Genomic DNA, 26,227 nt, shown 5'->3' with positions numbered 1-26,227 from the left:
TTCTCTTGCTTACTTTATTTATTTCATCCTCACTCATGGTATTAATTCTTCGGAATGTCCTCTCTGAGATATCGCAAACATCGCATGTGCGTTTCTGAACTGCCATAACAGATGTCAATGGACCCATATTATTTTTTTCCAAATTGAAATAACTTTCGACTTTTAGAACTAAACGCCGTTCTTCTGGAGATAACACTCTACGTTTTGACTGTATCTTATTTTCTTCCAAATTACTCATTTTACTTTAAAGTACCCCTTCACTACACTATATACAAATACTATAAAAAATAGGTACTTATATACAATTAATACACCCTAAAAAGGACGAGGGTTGTACAACAGATGAAACAATCGAACACAAATTATTTAACAGCCAATGCTAAACAAACATAAACACTGCATTGATTGTGATTGCAAAAAACCGTTCGCATGTTTTAAATAAGATTCTTGCTGATTATGTATTTTGTTAAATTATTAATAAACACTATGACAACCAACGACCATCAATCAATTTTTAACGATAAACAGAAGAGAAATATGATGAAATTTGAATTTGATCTACTTTGTCGATGACAGTGTCGTTAACAGAAAGATATTTTTAAACAGCATGAATCATTTTTCAATGATTGCGTGGATTTAAGAAATACATTACTAAACAAATTTTTAAAGTGTGTATAAAGGAGATTACAATTATTATGACACATGGTATTCACTCCTTATTTTTCAAATAATATCTTCTTGTAAAGGCATAACTTTGATTATTGGGTAAACCTACATTATTCGATACGTCAGAAGAAATTAAAAAAAAATATCATGTAATAAATTCACTGTTTAAATAAATATTCCGTACTCGTACTATTGCAATAAAATATTAAAACAAATAAACGATAACATGTTGAGCAGTGCTGATTGAAACAACAAAGCAGTAAAATGTTATTCATAAAGGTAGTGTAAAAAATATATTGCCGCTTATCTGGTCCGCTAGTAATAAAGTTAATTCATAAGCATTTAATTGCAAAGCGGTCTTCTTAGGTGAAAATTATCGAACTAAGAGGTTCGTCTATAGATTGAAACATGTTCAATGTATCTCACAATTATTTTCTTCCACAAAATTTTTTTACTTCGCTCATAGCTAACAAATCAGCGGAACGTTTCATGTGCCCCATTTATAAATATCTATCATCATATCTTGATGGCTAATATTTTTGACTTCTCAAAAGGACTTAATTGCTCACTTGAAAAACTAATGCTATTCATATGGCTATCTCTGTTTTGTCTAGCAGAAAGTCGTTTTACAAAAAAAGTTCCTTTTATTCATCACGGTTTTCTGCCCTAATTCATAATTAGGGCTAATCTTACATGACCATCGGAATTCTCCCTCGTTAAAAAAGAAATCTCAATATTACTCCACTTGTGTCCAAGCTATTGAATGAGTCAGTTTGACTAGGCGGTGTTTATTTACTTATATTGTCCATATATCTTGTAAGTGTCCCTCTAATATAAATTATTCATTGTTATTATAGTTTTGCGATGGTCTGTTAACACAACGTCCTGTTTTTTAGATTGATGAAGTTCAATATCTAAATTGTGCGGTTCCTAGCGCTATCTGCAATAACGACCATCATCATTACCTGCAAAAGACACGCGAAAATTGTGTGGGAACAGACCTCGTTTGATTATCTAACAGTAGATATAAACTTTTGTGTTTTGAAAGTACTCTTGCTGCTTTTATATTCAACTCAAACAAAGGTTTTATGATCAAAGACACTAGGTACTGACATAAATTTAGTGAGTCATTTTATAATAGTTTATATATATATATATATATATATATATATATATATATATATATATATATATATATATATATATATATATATATATATATATTATCAATGACCTTACCTATAACTCGATTTGTCTCAGATTGCACTTTCGTGGATTAGTATCTTTATTTTTGTATTTCTAAATATGGGGACCAAAATCAATAATAAACATACAAAAATATCAAATGTAAAATTCATCAATATCATGTGTCAACATAGATTAATATACCTGTTATAAAAAAACAAAAAAGTTTTTAACAGAACAAAGTTATACCATAAATTTTCAACATCTACAAGATACAGACCGGATGTTGATAACGTGCTCTCCAGTTCTAGTAGTTAATGAGAAAGTAGTTTCTATTCAATCACCGCTAAAATATTTTTAATTCACTCTAAACTTCCTGTAAATGTCTTTGAAAAAAAAATAGTTTATAATTTGAAACTGCTTATTCTTAGGCTCCAACTCCTCCTGGTTCAGGTACTCTCCTCCCAAGTCAATCTTTGCTCAAATAAATTATTTCTTATTGAAATTAAAAGTATTAATCTGATGCTGCTTCTAACTCTCTGAATCTGGTGTCATCTCAAGAAAGACATAGAGAGCCTATTCTTAAATAATTTATATTTAAAGAATCTTTTGTGTAGTTGGCGCCCAAAATGTTCTTCTCTTTCGTCTTATCTTATTTATCTCACTCTAGTCTGGATCTGGAGATCCTCAAGACACCTCTTCTAGACTAAAGCTCAGATTTTAGAATCGGTATTTGTGTAACCATATTGCTAATGATCTGATTTTTTCATCTTTCATTTGGCACACTCATCCACTGCCCAGCTGTGATAGGTGTTTATATGTTATACAATTAAACCTACAAAGGTTAAAGTTGTCCAGCCTTAAGACATACATTATGGCCTTATGTGATACTTCTACGAAGTAGTAGGGCTTGAGTTGATAATGTTCAAAAGTCTGAAAGAATCTGCAACTCGCACTTTCTGTCAATCTGATTTTGTTCGTGTGCGCTTTGAAGTAACACTGTCCTGTTAAGGGGCCTATAATGATTCGCAGATCATTCCCATTCATATCTAGTAAATGCAAAAATAAGTATAACCATTCTAAAGTTTATTCGTTTACCAAATTCCCATCAGTAAACATGAGCACGTGTTGATATTCGCCGTCTCATTCGTCAAGAGGCTATAAAATATAATTTATTACCGTAAGCGAGACAGATTCTCATGTTACAGATCCCAACTTGTGATCATTTTAAATTCTAATTATATCGTGTTGATTTTTAAGTTAATATATTGTGTTATATTTATGTTATAGTTATTGTTAAGTTATTTACTGGTCGTGTTATTTTTTAGTTTAGTTTAATTGTGATATAATGATTAAATTTCAAGAAATTCTTACACTAACAGTTTCAAAAGTAAATATTTTAAAAAATCATATGATACATAGGTCGTACATCAGTACGACCCTGTTTGGCTTACACGTGGTTCTATTGACGATTGGGAATTTGTAGAATGAATAGGGTTTAAGTTTCAAGAAGTACTAATATGTATTGATTTTTTTAGATTAGTTATTGCAGTGGCAATTTGCAATACCGGTATTGGTTCTTTATACTATTATTTTTCGACGAGAAGCAACGGCAGAAAACTTATTTGTACCGGTAAGTAATGTCAATGAGTGTTGCAGATTCTCAACTGTATCTAAACATTGGTAAAATATTAACAGACTTTTTTTGATTCTCCCCGTATAGTTAGCCAATAATTAGGCTTACAAAAACATAGACACTTTTGAACCATTAGACGGTTGTTAATTATTGTTGCAAACAAAAGACTGTTCTTCCATACCTTGTATGTTGACAATGAAGCGTAGAAACATTGCCGAGTGGATTTCGTTAAAATTGCCGATCGCTTTGAATTATCGCCTACATGTAGCGTCAACTGGCAAAAAACATTTCTTGAACTAACAGCCGTTTTTGCAGTCAGTCGAAAGAGAGTCATTTCACTCAGTAGGCGTGGAGGCTGCTCTGCCAGAGAGACGAGTTCCAGCAGCCAAACAAGACGTATCTTGGTTAGGGTTGGAGGCCCGCTCCGCCATCATCAATACTTTTATGATTGCTTTATGTGTATTTCGAAGAAGATATAGTTTTTCATAGCGGGTTGTACTGTCATTCCATTGGGGTAAAGAAAAACACACAATTTGTTACCAAAACTATTTGCTGCTATATTGAGTACCGTTTACTGTTATATGCATTTTGTTGGGGATATATTTCAATATGTTTATTTAAAAACTCTATTGAATCTTGTTCCGTGAACCGCCAGACATTTTAATCTTTATTTGGAACATATAACTTTATCAAAACATTTTACGTTTATTTAAACACGTATTTACTTTATTGTATAATAAATCTAGCTTTATTTTGCCTTTGTATCTATATGTAGTTAACAATATATTACTTTTTGTCTTATATACAAAATTATACCATTACGTTAAATGGATCTTGGTCTTTCCCGTCGTATCATATTTAAACATGCTTTTGATTTCTTTTGCAGATAAGCAGTTTAGTTCGTGTAATACAGATATAAACATTTTTTTCTGTGGTAATATATAAACTCACTGCAAAAGGAAGAAAACCAGCGAACTCTAGATTGCGGATGTATATTTATATGTTATATGAAATCACATATCATGATATGTCATTGTATGTTCAAAAACAACAGTGAGTATAGAAATACATATTATATTATATAATATGTATTTCCTTATATTTCCAGTTTTTAGCCTAAGAAATAGTGTGATTATTAAGGACTTAGTCCTAAGCCTTTCTTAGAACACAACAATAGATCCGAAAAAAGCAGTGGTATAGGCCAAGAGCCACCTTATTAAATCTATCTAAGCGTAGTTATTTAAAACAATATAAAACAAAAAAGTTAATAATTAAAGTTATACAATTATCTGCATTTATAAATATATATATATATATATATATATATATATATATATATATATATATATATACTTGGAAATTAAATTTTTGGATTTTTTGCGATGCACGCTGGTACGCAAAAAACTGTTTTGGTTTAGGTTCTTCTAATAAACCGCCACCCGACATTACGGCGGTATTACCAGATGATGATAAATGTGTCACGATTTCCAATGCGGTCATGTACAAAAATTTATTGTTCGACTACCTTGACAAAAAATATGATTATAAACTTAAGGAATTAAAAACAAAATTATAAAAAAAGAGCCTCAACCTAGAAGCAACAAGAAAGTTGAATTTTCTTCTGTGTCCTTTAGTGGCAGATCTTAAAATTTTGTCACTGTACAAGAAAAGGGTGGTTTGATTATAAGCAGAAGAACAAGAAGACAGGAACGTAGACATCTTATCAATTCCATCTACGTCTGTCCCAGTAGTAAAATATTTTTTAATTTAATTAAAGAAAACTTGCAGATACATATAAATAAAGATTTGTAAAATAAACGGATATTGAAATAGGTACTTTTTTAATGAAGTATGGTTTTTGACTCTGCCCAGATGGCCGTGTTCGTCAGGATGGTTTTTAGTGATTTTACGATTAAAGAAGATCTTTTGAAGTTCATTCCACTGAAAGGACACACTACTGGACAGGAGTTGTTTTCTCATTTAAAAAATATTATTTCTTCCGAGAAAATTCCAATATCGAAAATGGTAAGCGTGACAACCGATGGCGCTCCAGCTATGGTGGGTTGTGATAAGGGTCTGGTGGCGTTATGTCGTAAAGATGAAACTTTTCCGCAATTTCTCTATTACCACTGCATTATCCATCAGCAAGCATTATGTGGAAATTTCCTGAAACTAAACAACGTTATGAAACTGGTGGTAAAAATTGTGAACAAGATTAGAGCTCAAGCGTTACAAAGAAGATTATTCAGAACCTTGGCCGATAAAGTTGCTCAAAGTAGCTCAACACATTGAAGAGGTTGGCGACCACTGATCTAGAGTATAGCGTCTGAAACAATTGAAAACGGGAGAAAATTGAAACAAAAAGAAATTTTTAAACTATACATTATACAGGAAAAGGTGCCACTTTTGGAAACTTAAATAATTAAATTGACCTTATAATACTTATAATTTTGATGTATAATTGTTAAGACAATTTAAATTTGTCTTTATATCCTTATTATAAAATGTAATTTAAGTTAGTTTTACGGAACAGCGGGACGTCAAAACACGGGAAAATAGCTACGGGACGGGACAGATAAAAAAGTGCAGGACGTGGGACAAGACAAGAGCCTGTTCCGCGTCCCATTGTCCTGCTTGAAACCCCACTTCTTAGAATTGGAGGTAAAAAGAAGGAGAGACATATAAAAGATAAAATTAAATATAAAGTATGTATTGAAAAAAATTTTTAAATTCTTTGAAACGAAGTATAGCATATGGAACATGATTAAATAGTTACGTATTCCCAGTCAAAGATAATCCGTAGTTCGGCAAAGGGCTCCAATCTTGCTTAATTATGGATAAGCAAGGTGAATTAGGAATAAGACCGCCTGGGTCGTATCAAGTCCTATTTAGTGTCCCACTTAATCTTACATCAGTGTACCAAAAGTCCAACAGAGAGAACATTAATTAGAAGTAACTGCCTATATGCATTTCAGGATAAAAAGTGTCTTATTTACACTAAAATCGATAGAACATAGCTTATACAAAAATGGTTACGCTTACCTGACGGGCATTTTCACAAATAGCACAGCATATGATTCGTTCTGTGGTCAGAAATCTAATGAGACGCGGTTTCGTTGAGAAACTCGAATATCCCCGTTGGAATTATGCCACAGTGATCAAATGCGACCAATAAAAAAGAGGTTCTATAAGATGCTTCTGTCATCTCTCAAGAATCGACAACCTCAACAATTTTATTGTTTTCGTTATTTAGAACGAAGATACGTTGTATAGATATCACGATATCACATATATTAATAAGTTCTGAATTCAGTGAAAATTAAAAAAAAAATAGATTCTTTGATAGTCTTTATTATATGTAACGAATTCCAGACAACTCCTGTCTATCATATACATTTATACGTCGAATAATAGATAACGGTATTTTAAACCTGACATCACCGTATCTGTAACATCTTAAAGCTAATCTTTTCTTCTCAATTCAAATCGTACTTGATAGTAAGGCGACACGCTAATGACATATTTTGACGAATAGTCTGTCAGCGATGAATTCAGTTTGTGGCTGAATAAATCGACGGAGTAATTTCTCAGTACGTGATCATTTTAAGTTTTCAATTGCGAATTTATCAGCAGAATATTAAATAGATACCTGCCGCAGACTTGAACTTGAATAGTCGCATGAAATTAAAATAGTTGTTTAATTGGAAAATTTAATTAAAGAATCTGTCACAGACATTAGATAACTAATTAGATGAGTCGCGTTTTTCCACTAGAAATTACGAGAATATTATAATTAGACCAAGTTTTAAGGTAAGGTATAGACAGCGTATTTTTAATTAATTTCTTAAACAAACTGAACTATTCTAATATATTCGACAAGGAAGATAAAAGGAAAATATACGACAATTAAATCTGTTCGCCAGTGCAATATGGGATGATTACAGACTATGTAGGTGCGAATTAGTTTATTAATTGTTTATTTACAATATACGTACATACGTCGAGCTATAGTTCGCAGTGGTATTATACTACATTATATTATTGGCTAATTAAAATGCCAATGTTACAAAAAAGCCAATGTTATAAGTAGAGAGAGGAATATATGCAAAGTGCATATATTGCATATTTTTGCCCGTTTCAAACAACATTTCATATTTAAGCTAAACACGATTTATTTTGCATATCTTAAAACTAAATTATAAGAGTCTAAATATCTGCTCTCTTAATTGGAATTGGACATGAACATAACTTGGATATGAACAAGCTCATTATGGTTTTTGTTAACTCACCAAATAAAATTAGTTTGGTTAATAAAATTGCTGCTAATACATCTCAAAAAGAATTAATACAAAAATGTCCTTATCTAATAAATGCTTCCCTGAAATTTTAATATATAATTTTGAAAACATTTTCTTAACACAAAAAAAATTGAATTTATAAATAAGTTAAAATAGCGACCAATTACAAATAAGCCTCAATGTCATTAACGCCAACTTAAAATTTTTATTTTTGACAATTATAGTGCCAAAAATAAAATTTTGTTTAAAAATTCTTTTTTGTTTAGTAACAAAAAAGAAGATTGATTCACCATTGATAGATGTCTGAAAAAATGTAACAGATATATGGAAAATTAAATCAAAATGTGATATTTTACAAGTTTCATATATGAATTATAAAGAAATAATATAATTATAAATTTTGCTTAGATTTTGAATTTCTGATCTTTTGTTTAAATTATTATCACTTTTGCTAATACAAACCATTTCCAAAAAAGTCCTTTTGATTTTATTACTTTCACTACATAAAATTTTAATGTTATCAAAATCCATAATATGGTCTTTATCGATTACATGCTCTGCCAAAGCACAAGATGGTTTTTTAATTCTGCAATCACTTTTGTGAGATATAATGCGATTTGAAAGTTTTCTTCCGGTCTCACCAACATACTCAGCTTCACACTGAGTACAACTAATGCTGTATACTACATTCGTTTTTTTCAAATATGTCTATAGGATATTTAGTTTTGGAATATAAAGATGAAATAGTTTTGATGTTCTTTGTTGCTATTTTTATATTGTCAATAACCTTTAGTGTTTGTATTAATTTAGGTGTTAATGATGGTATAAAAAGTAGTGAATGATAATAGATGTTCTAATTGTTAGATACAATGTTTTGAGATTTAGCAAAAAATTATATTAACAATATCAGAAAAAAGCATCCTTTGTAGCATATCTGGAGGATAAGAGTTTTTAATTAAAATATTTCTTAACAATTGAAGATCTTCTTGTAGATAATCTGGATGAGGAAGCTTTAAAACACGTTCTTTTAATCCTGTTATAAGGTTCATTTTCATCTTATTTGGATGATGAGGGTAATAGCTTATAAATCTATTACTACATATGGGTTTTCTGAACCATCTGGTTTTCAACATATTGTCTGTATTTCTTACAATTCTCATGTCAAGGAATGGTAGAGAATTATTTACCTCTTCCTCAACTGTAAATTGTATATGTTGATTATGATTGTTGAAAATGTTGACTGTTTCATGAATTTTGTGTTTAGAAAGTGCCAAAATTAAATCATCTACATATCTTTTAATAAAAGGAAGGAAAAAAGTGCAATTGTTGATACAATCAATGATAACATCATCCTTGACATAGCTAATTAGAATGGACGAAAGACTAGATCCCATAGGACTACCAAAAATTTGTTTATAAAAGACACCATTAAATATAAAAATATTAGAATCAAAAACAAAGTTAATAAGTGTTATCTCATTCCAATGTTTTTCAACGCTACTTATGATTAAATCTAGAGGTAAATTGGTAAAAAGAGAAGGACATGGTGTTTTAGATTGGATTCCATCCTATTGGGTGTGTTTTTGTTATCATTTTGTATCTTTGTTTTTGGAGATTTAGTACGATCTTCGCTCTTACCATTCTATAAGCACTTTCCACGGAACAGCTATTAAGAACTGTTACATCATGGACCATGTCTTTGTTGTTGGTTAAAACAAAATCAATTTCATTTTTGGTGACTCCATCTGGACTTGCCCAGGTCCATTTTCTTTGGGGCCTTTTTTTGAAAAAGTTATTCGTTGCAAAGAGGCCATTTCGTACCAAGAAACCTAAAAATATTTTGCCTCTTTCATTTCTTTGTCCGAATCCGTAGGGACATATTGCAACTTCGGTCCCGTCCAGTTTACATCCCAACCCATTACTAGGTTGTGTGTAGTAGGCGCCAGTTTGACTGCATTTTCTAGGTCTTTATAAAAGCTTTCCACTTCCAGATGACAGTGATCTTACATTGTACGTGGCGATATACATTTGTCGTCGTCCGTGGTAGCCTGATCTGACTCGAGGATTCTTCGCACCCTCTGTTTGCTGTCTTTCTTGATCGCTACCGTGACCAAGGATCAGCTTACTGCCGGGGACTGAAGGCCGTGTTTTTGTTGTGAATTATGAATGTTCTTGGGAAAAACACTTTTTTAAAAACCGAACTTACAATTAAAACTTTTATTTTCGACTAACAAAGATTTTAGTAACAACAATAAATTAAATCAGATTGAAAATAACAACAATAAATAAAATCAGATCGTTGCTAGATCCGACATATCTAGCAACGAACAGTAATTTACTATTGTATGCCCCTTTTATACATTGTTTTTGCGTCTACTTGTACATTATGAAGGTGCAAACAAATAGTTGAATTCAATACTCGAGATTCTTTCACGACGAGCACATAAACATACAATTAATACGTTCTTTTCGAACCAATTGCTTTTATTACAATACTTCAACTTTAAGTATTTTACATTCAAATAAAAGTACATAAATTGTTCTACTGACTTTCAGATCACAGCATTATCAAGTGTCCAAGACAAAACAAATTCAAGTCGGGTAGCAAATTGGAATTTTTTGTGTGTAATTGGAGATTTGCGTTCCATTTATTTCAATTCCCAGTTTGTATTAAGTACAATACAATTTCTGATTGAATTTTTAGCGTGCGGGATTAGTAGACATAAAGTCGTATGAGATGAAAATAATACGGGCAGTATATAGGGGGTGATTACAAACTGTTAAAAAAAAAAAGAAAATTTCAAATTTTTTTACATGTATTCTTGATTTATTATCATCTCTTTTTTGTTTTTGTGGAGTTAGACATACCTTTCTCTTTTGCTTCTTCCAGGAACTTGTACATCAGCTATTCTTCGTATTGTATGATATTCTTCATCATCATTTTGATATTCAACATACCATAACCATCTGACCTATGCTTTCTCATTTTGGTATCAATTACTGCTACTCCTAGACTTCCCCTAATATACCCTTTTATTCCTAATTTTATCCTTTTTGGTCACCATTCGCGTATGGTTTCATTTTATTTTCTGTGGCAAAAAGATTCTTTGTCTAATGCCATCTCTCTCTCCACACACACATATACAGTTTCATTTTCGGCATATGAATTTGCTTTTTCTTTATTCTTAATGGTTTATATTCAGTACCGTACCTGATGGAATCTTTGCCAATTTTATTTGTAATGGTAGTTATCTTGTCCCTCCAGGGAGATTACAATTTTTAATGAAATTCCTTCAACAAACATAATTAAAAGTCTGACTTCTCATAATCATTTCACCGTGCAAAGTTATTATCTCATTTGTAGTTGGAATTTCATTTTTAAATAAATAAATATTGTAGGTATTCATTTTCATGCAAGTTTTAAACCTTTTTCTTAAAGATGTTGTCTCTACTGTTCCCGTCTTTTATCTAACTCCCTTTTAATTTTTTTTATACTTATATTTATTATTTTTTAACTTTAGTAGTTTTGATCACAATCAGCATATCTTAAGTACTCTGGTAATTATTTTTCCTATAATTGCCAGAGTAGTCGGTGCGTTTTGATTTAGTTTCAGTCTTCTTACAAACTCTCTCTGATGACGTAGACCCAGAAATACGTGCTAAGGAGTGGTAAGAGACTCAAATTAAATCGAAATGCAACCGTCTTCGTAAATAGAAATTACTTTGCCTGAAATGAATGACAACGCTTAAGAACAGCCCCCCACCCAAGAAGAAATTAGAGAAGCCATTTCAAAACTGAAGAATAACAAAGCCCGCGGTTTGGACAATCTTCCTACCGAACTCTTTAAAAATGGCGGTGACACCCTTTTTAAACACATGCATAAATTAGTAACCGAAATCAGGCAACGGAAGGAAACGCCCGTGGACTGGAAAAGATTGATTCCCTATCTATGCTGAACCAAATCGAAATCGGAAACTACCAGTGCGGTTTCCGACCCAATAAATCAACAACAGATCAAATCTTCACAGTCAGGCAGATTCTTTAGAAAACGCTTGAGTTCGGAGTCGATACCAGCCACATATTTGTGGATTTCAAAGCCGCATACGACTCACTCAGCAGAAAAAAACTTCTACAGGCTACGGTAGAATTTCAAATGCTGCTTCTTCTTGTTCAACTATCTTCCCTTGTTTGTGAAAGTATATACTATTTCTTTTCATATTTTTACTATTAATATTTTTCTGTTACGGTACTGTAATGTGATCTAATTCAATGATGTATTCTAACGACTTTGGTAAAATATATTGCTTCCTGTTATTTCGTAAAATTGCTAAACTGGCTATCTCATTTATTATGTTTTAAGTACGGAGAATTTGACTTCCTTTTTTATTTTTGTCTTGTGTCGCCAATACCCACAAGTGTACGGTTTTGTATTACGGTCACAAATAGCTTAAATTATCGCATTCAAAATCACAATACAATAGGGTGATTTATTGATGTACCCTCTTCCACCCAACGGCTAGAAGGTTCTTTTCTGACCTGCAATCTCAAAAGACTTCATCCCAAGATAGTGAATGAAACACACCAAGTTTTTTGGCTCTATTAGCCTCGGTCGGCGTCCCGGGCGTCGTGAAAGTCGTGATTCACCGCTACCCAATCTTCAGCCTGTTGCGAATACATTAATATTTCAAAGGGTAAGTCTATATTCTTTGTACAAACATCAATAATGAGTAAGACCAGTTAATTTCTTAATTTATTTACAGTTGTGTTTGCTATTTGTCGCTAATTTATTCACAAACAAAATATTACATTTTTACTTTATAATTATTTATCTAATACCATTTAACCAGCGACCTCTTAAGTTTTATACAAAACACCCCTTGTCGAGTAAATGGATCCCTCTAGGGTCTATACCTCAGTCGTTTATTATAGAGAAAAATCAATACAACGCTAGTATAAGAGATTGGATGATATGATGGAGCTAAGATAATGGAGCTAAAAATATTTTATAGAACAAAATATAACAACATTTTTAATGTTTTTGTGAGATTACTGAATTTTTAATTCGTATTGATCTGAGGTTGAGAAAGTATCAAATCCAAATTGTTTTATCTGTACCGCTACATAAATAAATAGTAATCACACTTATTTATGGCTTTTGAATATATATATATATATATATATATATATATATATATATATATATATATATATATATATATATATATATATATTCAAAATATGACATATGTCTATGTCATTATGTTGATATTTCGCTCCATTTTTATTTCGTTTCTTATTTGTTCGTTTCTAACTCTCTCCAGCTTAGATCCACAGCAACTTCGTCTCAAATAATCCATTTCTGTCGTCATAAGTTTGTTTCTATTAGCTTTGGTGACGTCCCATACTTCCGAACCGTAAAGTGTAATACTTTGGACTATACTACCGTAAATGTGTTTTTTGGTTTCTCGTCGAATTGTTTTTTGTCAGAGAAGAGAGTTTAAGGCACGGGTCGCTGCTCTGCCCTTGTTTATTCTTTCCCTGATTTCATCTGCGCTATTTATATATGTCTCAAAATACAATGCATTAGTAACTTTTTTATTAATATTTTCTATTTTGAAACTGATTTCGGAAGGAAAAATTAAAACTTTAAAATAAACTTATTTTAAAATAAAATTGCAGCTTATTCCCAATAAAAATAGTAAGCTGCCATTTAATTCAATTCGCCCAAATTTAATTGTCACATTGCACATTTTACAAATGCTAACAAGACGACAGGTCACATAGAACCTCTTCTCTGGAGTTAGTTACTCTATACAATTTTCGACAAGTTGTTTTGGTGACCTTAAAAAGCTATGATGTTTTAAATACGCCTTTCTCACCTCCGCCTGTTAAAACGCATAACCACGTTAAATTCTCTTTATTTATCAATCTTTCCTACATATGCGTTAACACTAGTAACGTTCCTCATATACGTTTCTCACAATCTCCACATACGCACTGAAAATTCATTTTTATTGAGCGCCTATTACAGAACTTCTAAAAGACCTTAAGAGCATAGGCGCAAAATTTCGGGCCAATGCTTTTTAAATGCATTAATTTTTTTCGAATCCTGAGAAAACTAATAAGTATTTTTTAAAGTTTTAAACGCAGAATGAAAGAATACATTATTACTCAGGGCCGAAAGTCCCTGAAAACTTCTATAATGTTTATTTTAATATAAGTTACAGAGGTGAAAAAGAAGAGAAAATTTAGTATGATTTTTAATTTCAAATATCTCATTCAAAAAAACTTTTTTTTTATTCTAAGGAACTTTCTGCCCTCGGTAATAATGTAATCTTTCATTCTGCGTTTAAATTTTTCAAAAATATTTGTTAGTTTTCTCAGGATTCGAAAAAAATTAATGAATTTAAAAAACATTGGCCCGAAATTTTGCGCCTACACTCTTAAGGACTCTTTCCCAAGATGAATAACATACAAGCGTTGGTTTTTGGTTTGCATAAAACCAAATTAAACACTAATGTCAGTTTCCTTCTCTATCCGTCTATCAATGACATCTTCTGTACTTTCATGGTATGACCAAAGTAGTTTTTTGGCCCTATAGAACATGCATTAATGTATATTCCTTTGTTTTTTTTTGGTAAAAAGGTTCTAATACACGATTTTTATATTCGTCTGGTATATGTACCATTTTACTGCTTTACCTTTCTTTTTTTTTTAAGTGCTTTAGCAATATCCTCGTTTGGTATTTTGGTAATCATTGTCTCTGTCTCCGTTAGCTGAATTAGTTTTCTGTCAAATTCTTGATTTATTAAACTGTCAAAGTACTTTTTCCATCGCTTTTGACATCTTTTTGGTACACCTTCAGCATACCTATAGGATAAAAAATGGAAAAATTTACCAAATATCCTAATAAATATTAGTTATTATTCGGCCTTTATTGAATGAAGTCCCTTCTGCTTATCGAACTGCCAATTTTATATAAATTGTTATAATTAAGTTGTTTTTGTTGACAAATTAGTAATCCAAAAAGGACAAAGGCTTAGTTGTTACAGATTTAACTGACGCTAACGTCACCTACACGTGTGCGTTTGAAAAGTTAATTATTCCACCACAATCGAAATTCACGTTGTACTGGTATTACATATCTGAAGGAAAACCATTTTAACTTTTTAGTACACAGTATTTGTGACAAGCTGAACTTTGAGTTTGTTAATTCTGATTTTGTTGTATGTAATAAGAGAATTGTACAACATTAAATTAAAATTTCTTGTTTTTATAATTGTAGTACATTTATAATTATACAAACAGCTTGCTACTTTTACATATCCAGTTCTGCACTTGTCGAATAAGATCTGTTTGAAAATTATTAACAACATAGTTTTTCTAACATAAATTACCAACGTAATTCATAAATTGATGCAAAATTTCAAAATTGTTTAAAATTTTCTTGTCTAAAAGGTATTTCTCAATTGTCAATTTTTGTAATAAACAAGGCTATCTACGTGCCATCTCTGTTAAAGTTGGCGACCATTACGGCTAATTCGTTTCTATTTAGCCCTGCGTTTATGTGATTATTTCCTTTGGCGTTCGATCAATTTCATATATTTCTCAGCTACGAGTTCTTCTTTCTACCCATCTTTCGGTCCTTCTGATCTTTCTTGTCTCTATCTTTCCGTCCAAGTTTAGTTGTAGCTGTTCGTGCGCTGCGTGGCGCATGATCCGACCGGGTTAAGTCATTTTTCTCATCTCAATAGTTTGGTAGTAAGGAAAATAGTAAAACTTAAGCATCGTGGCAACGATAGCGTTCCGTATCTTACAGACATTGTAAAAATTATAGCTATACGAGACAATACAAATCTACTATATTCCATTGATTACCAATGATCTAATACCAAAGTGCTAAATTTCTTACAAGCTAAATATATCACAAACTTTTCAATGCCTGAGAAGACTAAAGCAGTAAGAGGATTTAATAAAGCTAAGAAAAAAGAAATAGTTGAACAATTGTAGGCCATCTAATCGCCCTGGATTTTGGTTAACCATTTAAGAGTCAGAGGAGCTAGATTTATTAAACACTGACTGACGCTGAATGAGCCATAAAACAATTTTTTCCTTATGTTACTTAGTTTTAAATTATTTCATAACTTCAAATTTTTATACGTCTATTTATTTTTAGATATTTCACAGTTCTTAAAAACATAAGTTGTATTTTCAATAAACCTTTCATGTTCAGTATGTATAAAATTAGTTAATTTTTAAAGTAAAAAGCTTTAACTGCCTATACGAGGGAGTTAAGGCTTCTTAGAATCTGATATGTCAGCATCCAACTTTAAAATAAAAAGCCCTAAATCCATTTTTCTCCTAAAAAATTTAAATATTCCTATGTTAACGTTAAAACCATAATTTTAAAATTGAAACAAAACCATTTACATATTAAATTCATTTAAAAATATTAAAACTGTGATGCTGGAGAAAAAATTGGTTTTCCTTGTCTCCTGTAACAATTTGTTCTTTTGAGATAGTGCTTTTTAGCTTATGAGGACAGTATTTGTGAGCTATGTAAATAAATTTTTTTTAAAAGTAAAAAGACGGCCGTTCTGAAGATCCCTTTTAGGGTGAAATACGTATAAGCAGATATGCAGACGCACTATACGTGAAATCAAATCTTAACTGTCTTTTTCCTTTTATTCCGGTATACTCTTTATGCGTACTAGAAACTAATTCCCTAAGGATTTTTGCTTAGTTAAGGAGATATGTTGTGGAATGCAATTTTAGATTTCCCATGTCTCTAATAACATCTTTATCAACGTCTGTTTTGCCTTGCAATTCTTAGAAGGCACAGATTAAAGCAGAAATCTGAATTTGGTTTCGAAAAATTAGTTTACGGATTTATTATCAGATGTCGCTATTTGCGTCCATACGAAGTCATGTTAGAGTTGCTTCTCAAGATAGGAAAGATTTATTTTCGCGTTCAGAGCGTCTGTGAATTGCCGTTCTGAAGATCTCTTTTAGGATGAAATACGTATAAGCGGATATACAGACGCACTATACGTAAAATAAAATCATAACTGTCTTTTTCCTTTTATCCTGGTATACTCTTTATGAGTACTTACTAGAAACTAATTCGCTAAGGATTTTTGCTAAGTTGAGGAGATATGTTGTGGAATGCCATTTTAGATTCCCCGTGTCTCTAATAACATCTTTACCAACGTCTGTTTTGCCTTGCAATTCTTAGAAGGCACATATTAAAGCAGAAATCTGAATTTGGTTTCGAAAAATTAGTTTACGGATATTTTTTTTTAATTAAAAATAATAAAATTTATGTGTAATTATTTTGTTGACATTATTTTTTTTTAAATGACAATATACATTTAAATAAATCGTATAGTTAATGTCATTTTGTCCATAGCATATGGAAAAAATAGTTTTTGGCTAATCTCAGTTAAATTAAAAATAATTTTTTTATGTTAAATTTAACTAATAATTAATGATCAATTTCAATAACTAGAAAATCAGTGATAACAAACTGATGTAGAATCTGACAGTTCTGTGTGTTATTAAGCAAGAGCTGTGATCAAATAATAAAAACATATGTCATTTTGTACGTACTTCCCCTACACTTCTTCGTTGTCAGTAATTTGTGGCATTTTTTGTTTGAATTTTCTTTGGATTTTAGTATTTTCCATACGTTACTGAGCTGATTTTAAAATGAATCACAAACTTTGTAAATATAAGGATAGACTGCGCGTTTTTAACACGTTCAAGTCCGACAACGCGACTGTGCGTTCAGTAAATATAGCCGCAGAGGCCACCAACGCGAGTCGCGCGGTCTTTGACTATATGACAATATATGAATGTTATCTCAGCGGATTTTTCACGAATTACAAAAAATATCTGCTGGCCGCTTGGAAACATTGGCATATACTGGAGTTTGTGTGGTTTTCGAATTTTGATGTTAAACGTTATTCTGAGTATATGACAATCTATGAATGTTATCTCGGCGGATTTTTCACAAATTATAACAAATATCTTCTGTCCCATTGATAAATTGGAGGATAAAATAGGAAATCCTCAATTTCATTGCTTACTTTTCAAATATTCAAGCTAGACGTGCTCGAAAACGACAAAATTAACTGTAATAGAAGTTTTTAAAGTAATAAAAGTAAAAGCATCGGTAAGCTTTGAAAGAATCACCAGATGTATTTAGATTATATTGCATTTCCAATAATTTGTTGTATTATCATATCATAATATCCCATCGGTTTATTTTGCCATTCATTCAGTAATATTTTCTACGCCTTCGGTGTTGGACGTCTTTTGGTTTTACTGTGAGCTTATACTGTGAGCTTATACTTTAATTTTAAATTATTTTTAAAATGAGTGATGAATATTGCCAACATTCGACTTCTAAACGAGGTAGGTGGGTAACTTCTCAGCCAATCTGAGATGATGAATTATTACACATATTAGAAGATTCACATGACGACAGTGACGCAAGTGATGAAGATTTATATTGTAATGAAGATGATCGGGCAGACGATCCTAATTTACAAGAAGAATCTGAAGATGATAATGGTGATAAGTTTCAAAATATTATTGAATGGTCTTCAGAGGTTCAAAATCATACAGTGTTACCATTTACAGCAATACCAGGATTGAAAATTAATGTCGATGACAGCAATCCTATTGATTACTTCAATTTATTGGCGTGTGAATTATTCTATGACCTGATTATTCAAATTAGCAATTTATATGCCGTTGATATTCTTTCTCAAAGTAAATCTGAGAAAAGGAGAATTGCAGCTTAGAAGGATATAACTGTAGAATAATTTAAAATTTTTCTTGGATTGTTGTTTCACATGGGAACCATAAAAATTAATCGTATGAATGATTATTGGAAGAAAAATAATGATATATAAGCCGAAATCGCTTTATGTTAATTTTGCGTGCCTTAAATTTTAACAATAATAGTGACAATAACCAGTCCAGACTTGCCAAGATATCTCCATTGTTATATTTTTTTAATAATAAAATGGAAAATCTTTATTATCCAGAAAGAAAATTAGATCTGGACGAATCAATGATTTTATGGAGAGGAAGACTTAGTTTTCGCCAATTTCTCAAGGGCAAAAGACACAAATATGGTGTCAAACTGTATACTTTGGCAGAATGTACCGGGATGATTCAACGCATATTAGTTTATAGTAGAGCTGGTGACCCCGTAGTTGGAGGACGTAATCATATGGAAAAAGTAGTGCTAAATTTGATGGATTCGAAACTAAATGTTGGTCACTCCTTATATATGGATAATTTTTATAATAGTGTTCCACTGTGTAAAAAACTACTTTCGGTTAAAACTTATCTTACAGGAACATTGAGAACAGGAAGAGCGGAAAATCTACAGGAAGTTGTTTCTCGAAAATTAAAACAAAATGAACTGGTGAGTGCTTACAATAATAAAAGGATGTGTGTGTGAATGAAATGATCAGCGAGATATTTTAATGATCTCTTCCGAATTTGGGCACAAAATGGTTCCAACAATATCTAGGAAAGGAATTGATAAAGAAAATCCCCGTTTAGTCGCTGAATATAATAACAAAGGTGGCATTGACTTAGGCGACCTGATGGTAAATTCTTATAGTTGCGAACACAAAAATATGAGGTGGTACAAAAAATAGGCATACATATTTTTCAAATTATGCTAATCAACGCATACTATTTCTATAATAATTCTAATACAAAAATGTCATTGTACGACTTTCGATTGTCGGTGATTGATAGTCTTTTGGGACCAAACCCAAAAATCCCTTAAGTCAAGAAAACTTTGACGTTTCATTTGCCATCTCATTGCCCTAAATCAGCAAATGGTATTAAAAAACGACGACGGTGTAAATATTGCTGGCAAAATAAAAAAGAAAGATAGGACTCATTGTTTTATTGTGCGGAGTGACCTGAACATCCGGGATTGTGCTTAAAAAAATGTTTTAGACGTTTTCATGGAGAAATTGAAAATTAGATAATTAGTTTGTTTTCTTGATGTTGTTGCCATTTAATAATTACTTATGTTAGTTATCTAGGTTCATAATTATATTTTATCTCAATTAGATTATTATTATTTTTTTAAGTCCAACCGACACATTTTCTGCCCCGTGGCCACCAACGCGACTCACGCGGGGAGTTTTTTTGTGACCAAATTAATTTTTTTTTGTACACATATTTAATATAAATGACTTTTTAAAGTGTACCTTAAAAATTAATTAGTTTACACGAATACATCTCAGTGGCCCATTGTTTTCCCTTAAAAAAAAGGACGGAGCTGAACGTGTTCCTATTATCTGATTTAAGAAGGAATCGGCTCTCTTATGTAAATATTTCAATCTGGTCACTTGAAGCTTTAATATATTTTTAAGAATAATACTTTTGAATTTACTTTTAGGTACCTTACACCAAATTTTGTTATGTTTTTCTATTCAAATTAATACGAAAAAACTGACATCAGCTAGTAATAATGCCGATGGTTTAAACTGCACAGCTGGAATGAAAGTGTTTTCAATGATTTTAATTATTTTCATCCACAGAAGTATCTTTGATTTTGGTGCAGATATTATAAATCCAGAATATGTAGAGCAGGTACGAATTTGCCGTTTTTGTTGAAAGAATCTTATATAAATATTTTAGATGTACTCCAAGTTTTGGATGTCGTTTGTCCTAAATGGGCCGATATTGGTGGACACGTTTTTTACTATATCTGGATTCTTAGCTGCATATTTTGCTCTACTCTCTTACCAGAAGTTAAAAGATAATTCTATTATCATTAAATTATATATACATCGATACATAAGGTATAGTTTTTATTTCAAATAAGTTCATTTTGAATGTAAAACATTTGTCATTTTATTTCAGAATGACATCTACCTACATTATCATATTGGCATTTTACTGTACTTTATTTGTCAAAATCGGAAATGGTCCCTTATGGAGAGAACGCGTAGAAGTAGAAAGAGAGAGATGTAGAAAAAGCTGGTGGCTTAATTTATTATTTATTAACAATTATTTCAACACAGAAAATTATGTAAGTAAAGTCCTTTTACCCTATGAAGGCCGATATGCAATTAAGATATGATCAGTGGGCCTCAAACAGTGGGGCGTTATTTATTAATTCCGATCACCTGAAAAGTAAAAATATTTAATTTCCTGTATTTTATGTTCAGTAACAATATTGGATTTTACTGTATCAAAGGCAAAGAAAATGAATATAATACGTATATACAGGGCGTGTTAAAAGAAGTGGGACGGAATATTTCTAATACTCGAAATTATTTGTCGACATCAAATGTTCATCAAGGTCCTGGTTCATCAAGGTTGCTGGTACTTATGTCCAAATTTGAATAAAATACATCCAAGACTTTACTTTCTGCAGACACTGTACTATAACCTTAAAACACATTGGCAATAAATCATTTCCGAGTTTTCAGCAAAACAAAATGTTTAAACACGTATAGTGCAGTAATTAATACCAAAGCTATTGAGAGTATGCAGTTCAGTAATAAGAAAGAAGGTACTTTATCTTTTAACTAAAACACACCACAAAGTCCGAATTGAATTCCCGAAACACTTTTCTGTTACTTCTTTTTAGCAAACGATTTTTCCTATACACCGTCTGATATTTCACTATCAGGATCCTCACTATCTGAATTGTCTATCCCAACAATTGGAGGCCGGACCTCATCTATAACTCGCTTGGTTTGAAAATACTGAACGATTATGTCTTCCGTATGTCTAACACAATTTTGCCATTGTTATGCTTTATTTGTTGTAGCGATTCTTTCCATAAACTAAGAATGCTAGCGTCATCTGTTGTTTTGGATGCGTGTTTATAATAAAAATTTTTGGCTATACCCCAAACTCAATTGCATTATAGTGGCAATGGTAGGGCGAAAGTCGAAGAACTTCATGGCCATCTTTAAGAGCCATTTGGTCAGTATCAAATTTCTTCTGAATTTTGTGCTCTCTACACCTTTAAAGTTAATCGAAATCACATCGGAATCGCATCTTTTAAAAATATGTCACTGTGATAAATTTTATTTTTTGTCAATCACAACTTTATTTCTTCTTTTATCCAGCTGCTTGAAGAAAATCTCTCTTCTACTCTTGAGGAGTGGTAGGATGCATTATCCAACACTATTATGGATGGCTGCTCCATTTTTTGTAACAAATTTTCTTCAAACCATTCTTTAAAAACATTTGCATCCATATTTCCATTGTAATCATCTATATTCTTTGTGGACGAAAAAATTAAACTAGCGTCAGGAATAAAACCCCTTATCATTTGAAGTATAAAGTATAATCTAGCATTTACCATTACCAGAACGACTAAAAGATTAACATTTCGTGGTGTCTTCTTGCCAGGATGATTTTGATATATTTCCTTTAGCGAAAATCCAAGTTTCATCTTAAAATACAACTTGCCTCGGACTATCAGACGTTTTATAGTTCATGTATTTTCTTAAAAAATACCACCATTTTAAAACAACATTAGAGAGTTCACACAATACTTGTCTATTATTTGTCTTTTTATATCGAAAACTTAAATGTTTCAGCACTCTCCACAAACTTGTTAAACTAATATTACACAGTTCCTGCCGTCTATCTTTCTTCTCAGTACTTCATTGTTCGTAACTCTATCTACTCAGGATACCCTCATAATTCTTCTATAGGTCCACATTTCAAAGGCGTTAAGTCATTTCATTGTGTCTAGATTTAACGTCCATGATTCCACTTCATCCACTTCATCGATGTTGTCAAGGAACCTTGTTCTAGGTCTTCCTCTTCTTCTCTGACCAATGGGTCTATCAAGGAGTTTTTAGCTGGGTTATTTTGTTCCATCCGCATTACATGCCTTATCCACCTCATATCTTAATATGTTTTATCGTATCGTATCGTCTTCTCCACACTCCATCGTCATTCACTGCTCCATAAATTCGCCTTAGTACTTTTCCTTCGAAACATCCTAACACGTTTTCATTATTCTTTGTTAGAGTCCAGGTCTCTGAAGCATATGTTCGGACTGGGCGTATTATTGTTTTGTAGAGTTTTATTTTTGTATTTCTCGATATAATTGTGGATTTAAGGAGGAGATTGAGCCCAAAATAGCATCTGTTGGCAGTACAAATTCTGCGGTTTATCTCTGCGGTAGTATTATTTTCAGTATTAAGAAGCGCTCCCAGGTATATAAATTCATTCACGCTGGTTGAGTGCTTTTTTCATATACTTCGTTTTGTTGGTGTTTATTATTAAACCCATTTTTGTAGCTAATTCTTTTAATGCTACATACGCCTCTCGTACAGCATTTTCCGTTTTCCCAACAATATTGATATCATCAGCGTAGGCCAAAATTTGCACTGATTTATTATATATTGAACCAGTCGTTGTGATTTGTAACATACATATTACTTTTTCCAGAGCCAGATTGAACAGTATACAGGAAAGAGAGTTCGCCCTGGTGCAGCCCGTTATTTGTTTTAAAAGGTACAGACAGTTCCCCCTGAATTCGTAATCTACATTAAAACTTTTTCAAGGGTTGGTTTTGTTAAATTTACTATCTGATTCGGTATTCCTAGCTCTCTCATTGATTTGAACATTTATCTTCTATTTAAAGAGTCGTAGGCTGCTTTGTGGTCTATAAATATGTGATGAGTATCAATGCCATATTCCAGTGTTTTTTCCAAAATTTGTTTCAGGCGAATTGCCGATTTACCACCTCTGAAACCAGCCTGGTAATTTCCTACTATCCGTTCTGCATATTAATTTTTGATTTGCTAGCTAAAAAATCTCTTTTGTTAATTAACAATAGTATGTATCTTCTGGTAGCGTATTTATTTAAAACAAAGAACATGAATAATGATTTATAACTATCTGAGTATACATATATAATAATGTTTATTTTAAGCGCGTTGGTGTTTTATGTTTTATAAATAAATGTTAAATGAAAAAAATTGTCAAATAATTTAATTATTGTGTGTATCTAAGTTATATTGCACGGTACCTATGATGATGAATCTTTTTCGTCTTCCTAAAGAGCGCTGGGATTGTGAGAATTAAACTGAGGGTGGCTGTGAACCGAATAGTCTCTAAGTATCTGAATAGTAATGTGGCGTCTACACGTCATAATAGGTTACGTACGTGAAGACACATACACACACACGTTAATTAAAATTAAATATGAAAAGAACTAATTAATAAAATACATACAAGAAATATTAAGGAAAATATCTGTGGACGGGCCATAACAGAACATAATATTACTTAATTGATTTTTTTTTGTTTTTTTAGTGTATGTTCCAATCTTGGTACATGGCTTGCGATATGAACGCCTTTATCTTGGTTCCAATCCTTACTTTTATACTATTTAAAAAACCTGTAATAGGCTTCCTAAGCACTGTCGCCCTAATTGTAGCATCGATGGTAGTAACTTTCGTTACTATTTATACTAACGATGAAAAGCCAATTTTATTAATATATATGAGGTAAGTGAACGGTGTGTTTATAAGTTTGTAATAATTGCAAACAATACTAAAACGATTTGTAAAATTGGGAAGAGATTAAGAGAATTTGTGCACATGCATTACAAACCAGGACAGGATTAGACTGCCTATATATTAAATATAAAAATCTTATTTATGAAAAATTCAGTTAATTTATCGTTATACGTCATTTATCTGTCTGTAGAATTGATTTTGTAAGATGAAATAAGTGTTAAACATACAATGTTTAATGAGAGATAAGTGGTCTTGCTGGATACTGTATTTAGTTTTCAGAATGTTTAGAGTCTCGACTATACGAATGTTTGTAAAGAGTGGCCAATTACTTTACCAATCGTTGTGTAGGCAGTTGTATGCACTGTATGTTCTGGAAAAATTTTCATGAGGACTTAGAGAAATGGTACCCCAATGGGCTCCCCACTATTTACAGTAATTACCAATATTTTTATGCAAGACTTTGAGACCCGAGCACTATTCACATCAATGCTCAAACCTACATGTTAGCTACGATATGTTTTCGTCATTTGGCCTCATAGCAGGGATGCTTTGGGGTCTTTTCAAACCTATCTGAATGGTATACATCTTAATATCCAGTTCACGATGGAGGTAGAAACTGATTCATCCCTACCGTTTCTCGACGTTATCAGAAAGAAAAACCAATTCCGAGGTTTTTTATTACTCTGTTTATCGAACACCTAACTATACCAATCGTTACTTACATGCCAACTCTCACCATCCACCTTCACAAATTCTTTCATTATTACCCTTGTCTCCATATAAATACGCCTTTGCGATGATGCAAGTAGACTCGCTGTGCTCTACTCTCTAAGTTTGGAGTATTATTGAGATTTAAGAGTTTAATACTAATTCCTGTAATATATATATATATATATATATATATATATATATATATATATATATATATATTACAGTAATATTATATATAATATATAAGAATTCATTACCTTAATTTTTTCGCCATAATCCTTCATTTGTACAAGACATATATTGTTTTTTAGCTTCATTGCAGATTCTATTTCGACATTCTCTTTAAGGTGCTTGTGTATAAAATCTTTTACGTTATTTTTTAGGAGTGTTTCATCTGTTGCGTTTATTGATAGACCCGTAATTACTATGTTATTTATTTTAATCTGTTTTTCAATTCTTTTTAATTTTTTTATCGACCTGGGTGAATTTGTTTTTTGTTTCTTCCAATTCTTGATTTACCTTAATATTTTCTGTTTTCAGTGCTATCATCTCTTCTTTATATTCCTTATTTTCATTCCTTATTTCTTTCAGTTCCCCCATAATCTTCTTGAATATGCTCATAACGTCGTCCACATCCTCTGAATCTTCTTCCTTTGGTTTTCTTTTGCTTGGGGTTTTGGCAGTTTTTTACTTCTGCAGGAAAGGTGAAGTTGACCCTCTATCTTTTCTCTTCTTGTCTTCTGACGCGTTATCATCACTTTCCGTGTGCATCATATCTGTTTCAAAGGACCGCGAAAGGCACTAGATTCGCTTCAACCGCCCAAAAATCCAGTTCCTATCAGTCTTCAGTTTGCAGAAATATTTTTAACTTTGGCAATGTCGCAAAACTAACGGCCAGAGTTCCACCAGTATAACTGTTTCGAATTGTAAAAAACCTTACTTACTCTTATCACTTCAAACACTAGTTTTTACTGAGAGCGAGTTTTTTTTTCAGAAATTTCCCTCTGCGGTATTAGGAAGCCTTTTTAAATTCACATATGTAAACAAACCATAAATTACTTTTCGCTACTAATCGCGATATTTGGGATTTTAGTAGGAGGAAAATAAATTTATTTTTTAAGGTTTTAAAGGTTAGGTTCTATAGAGCGTTCCACGTTAAGAAAATAACATTAGGCTTATGGAGATCAGTGTT

At 31.8% G+C, this 26,227-nt stretch overlaps 1 protein-coding gene across 1 annotated transcript in view; it reads left to right on the top strand.

The window, feature by feature from the left end:
* The window catches only part of LOC140440730 (nose resistant to fluoxetine protein 6-like), a 76,086-nt gene that overhangs the window by 17,420 nt on the left and 32,439 nt on the right, over positions 1-26,227 (top strand). Inside the window, exons 4-8 of the mRNA XM_072531107.1 lie at positions 3,390-3,484; positions 20,223-20,416; positions 20,465-20,628; positions 20,690-20,858; positions 24,119-24,312. Coding sequence (XP_072387208.1) covers positions 3,390-3,484; positions 20,223-20,416; positions 20,465-20,628; positions 20,690-20,858; positions 24,119-24,312 — 816 coding nt within the window. The remainder of the gene's footprint in view (positions 1-3,389; positions 3,485-20,222; positions 20,417-20,464; positions 20,629-20,689; positions 20,859-24,118; positions 24,313-26,227) is intronic.

This window comes from Diabrotica undecimpunctata, chromosome 5 (assembly GCF_040954645.1).
Source record: "Diabrotica undecimpunctata isolate CICGRU chromosome 5, icDiaUnde3, whole genome shotgun sequence".
Classification (NCBI taxonomy): domain Eukaryota; kingdom Metazoa; phylum Arthropoda; class Insecta; order Coleoptera; family Chrysomelidae; genus Diabrotica; species Diabrotica undecimpunctata.
The sequence above is the reverse complement of the archived record's forward strand: the minus strand, read 5'-3'. Positions and strand labels throughout refer to the sequence as shown.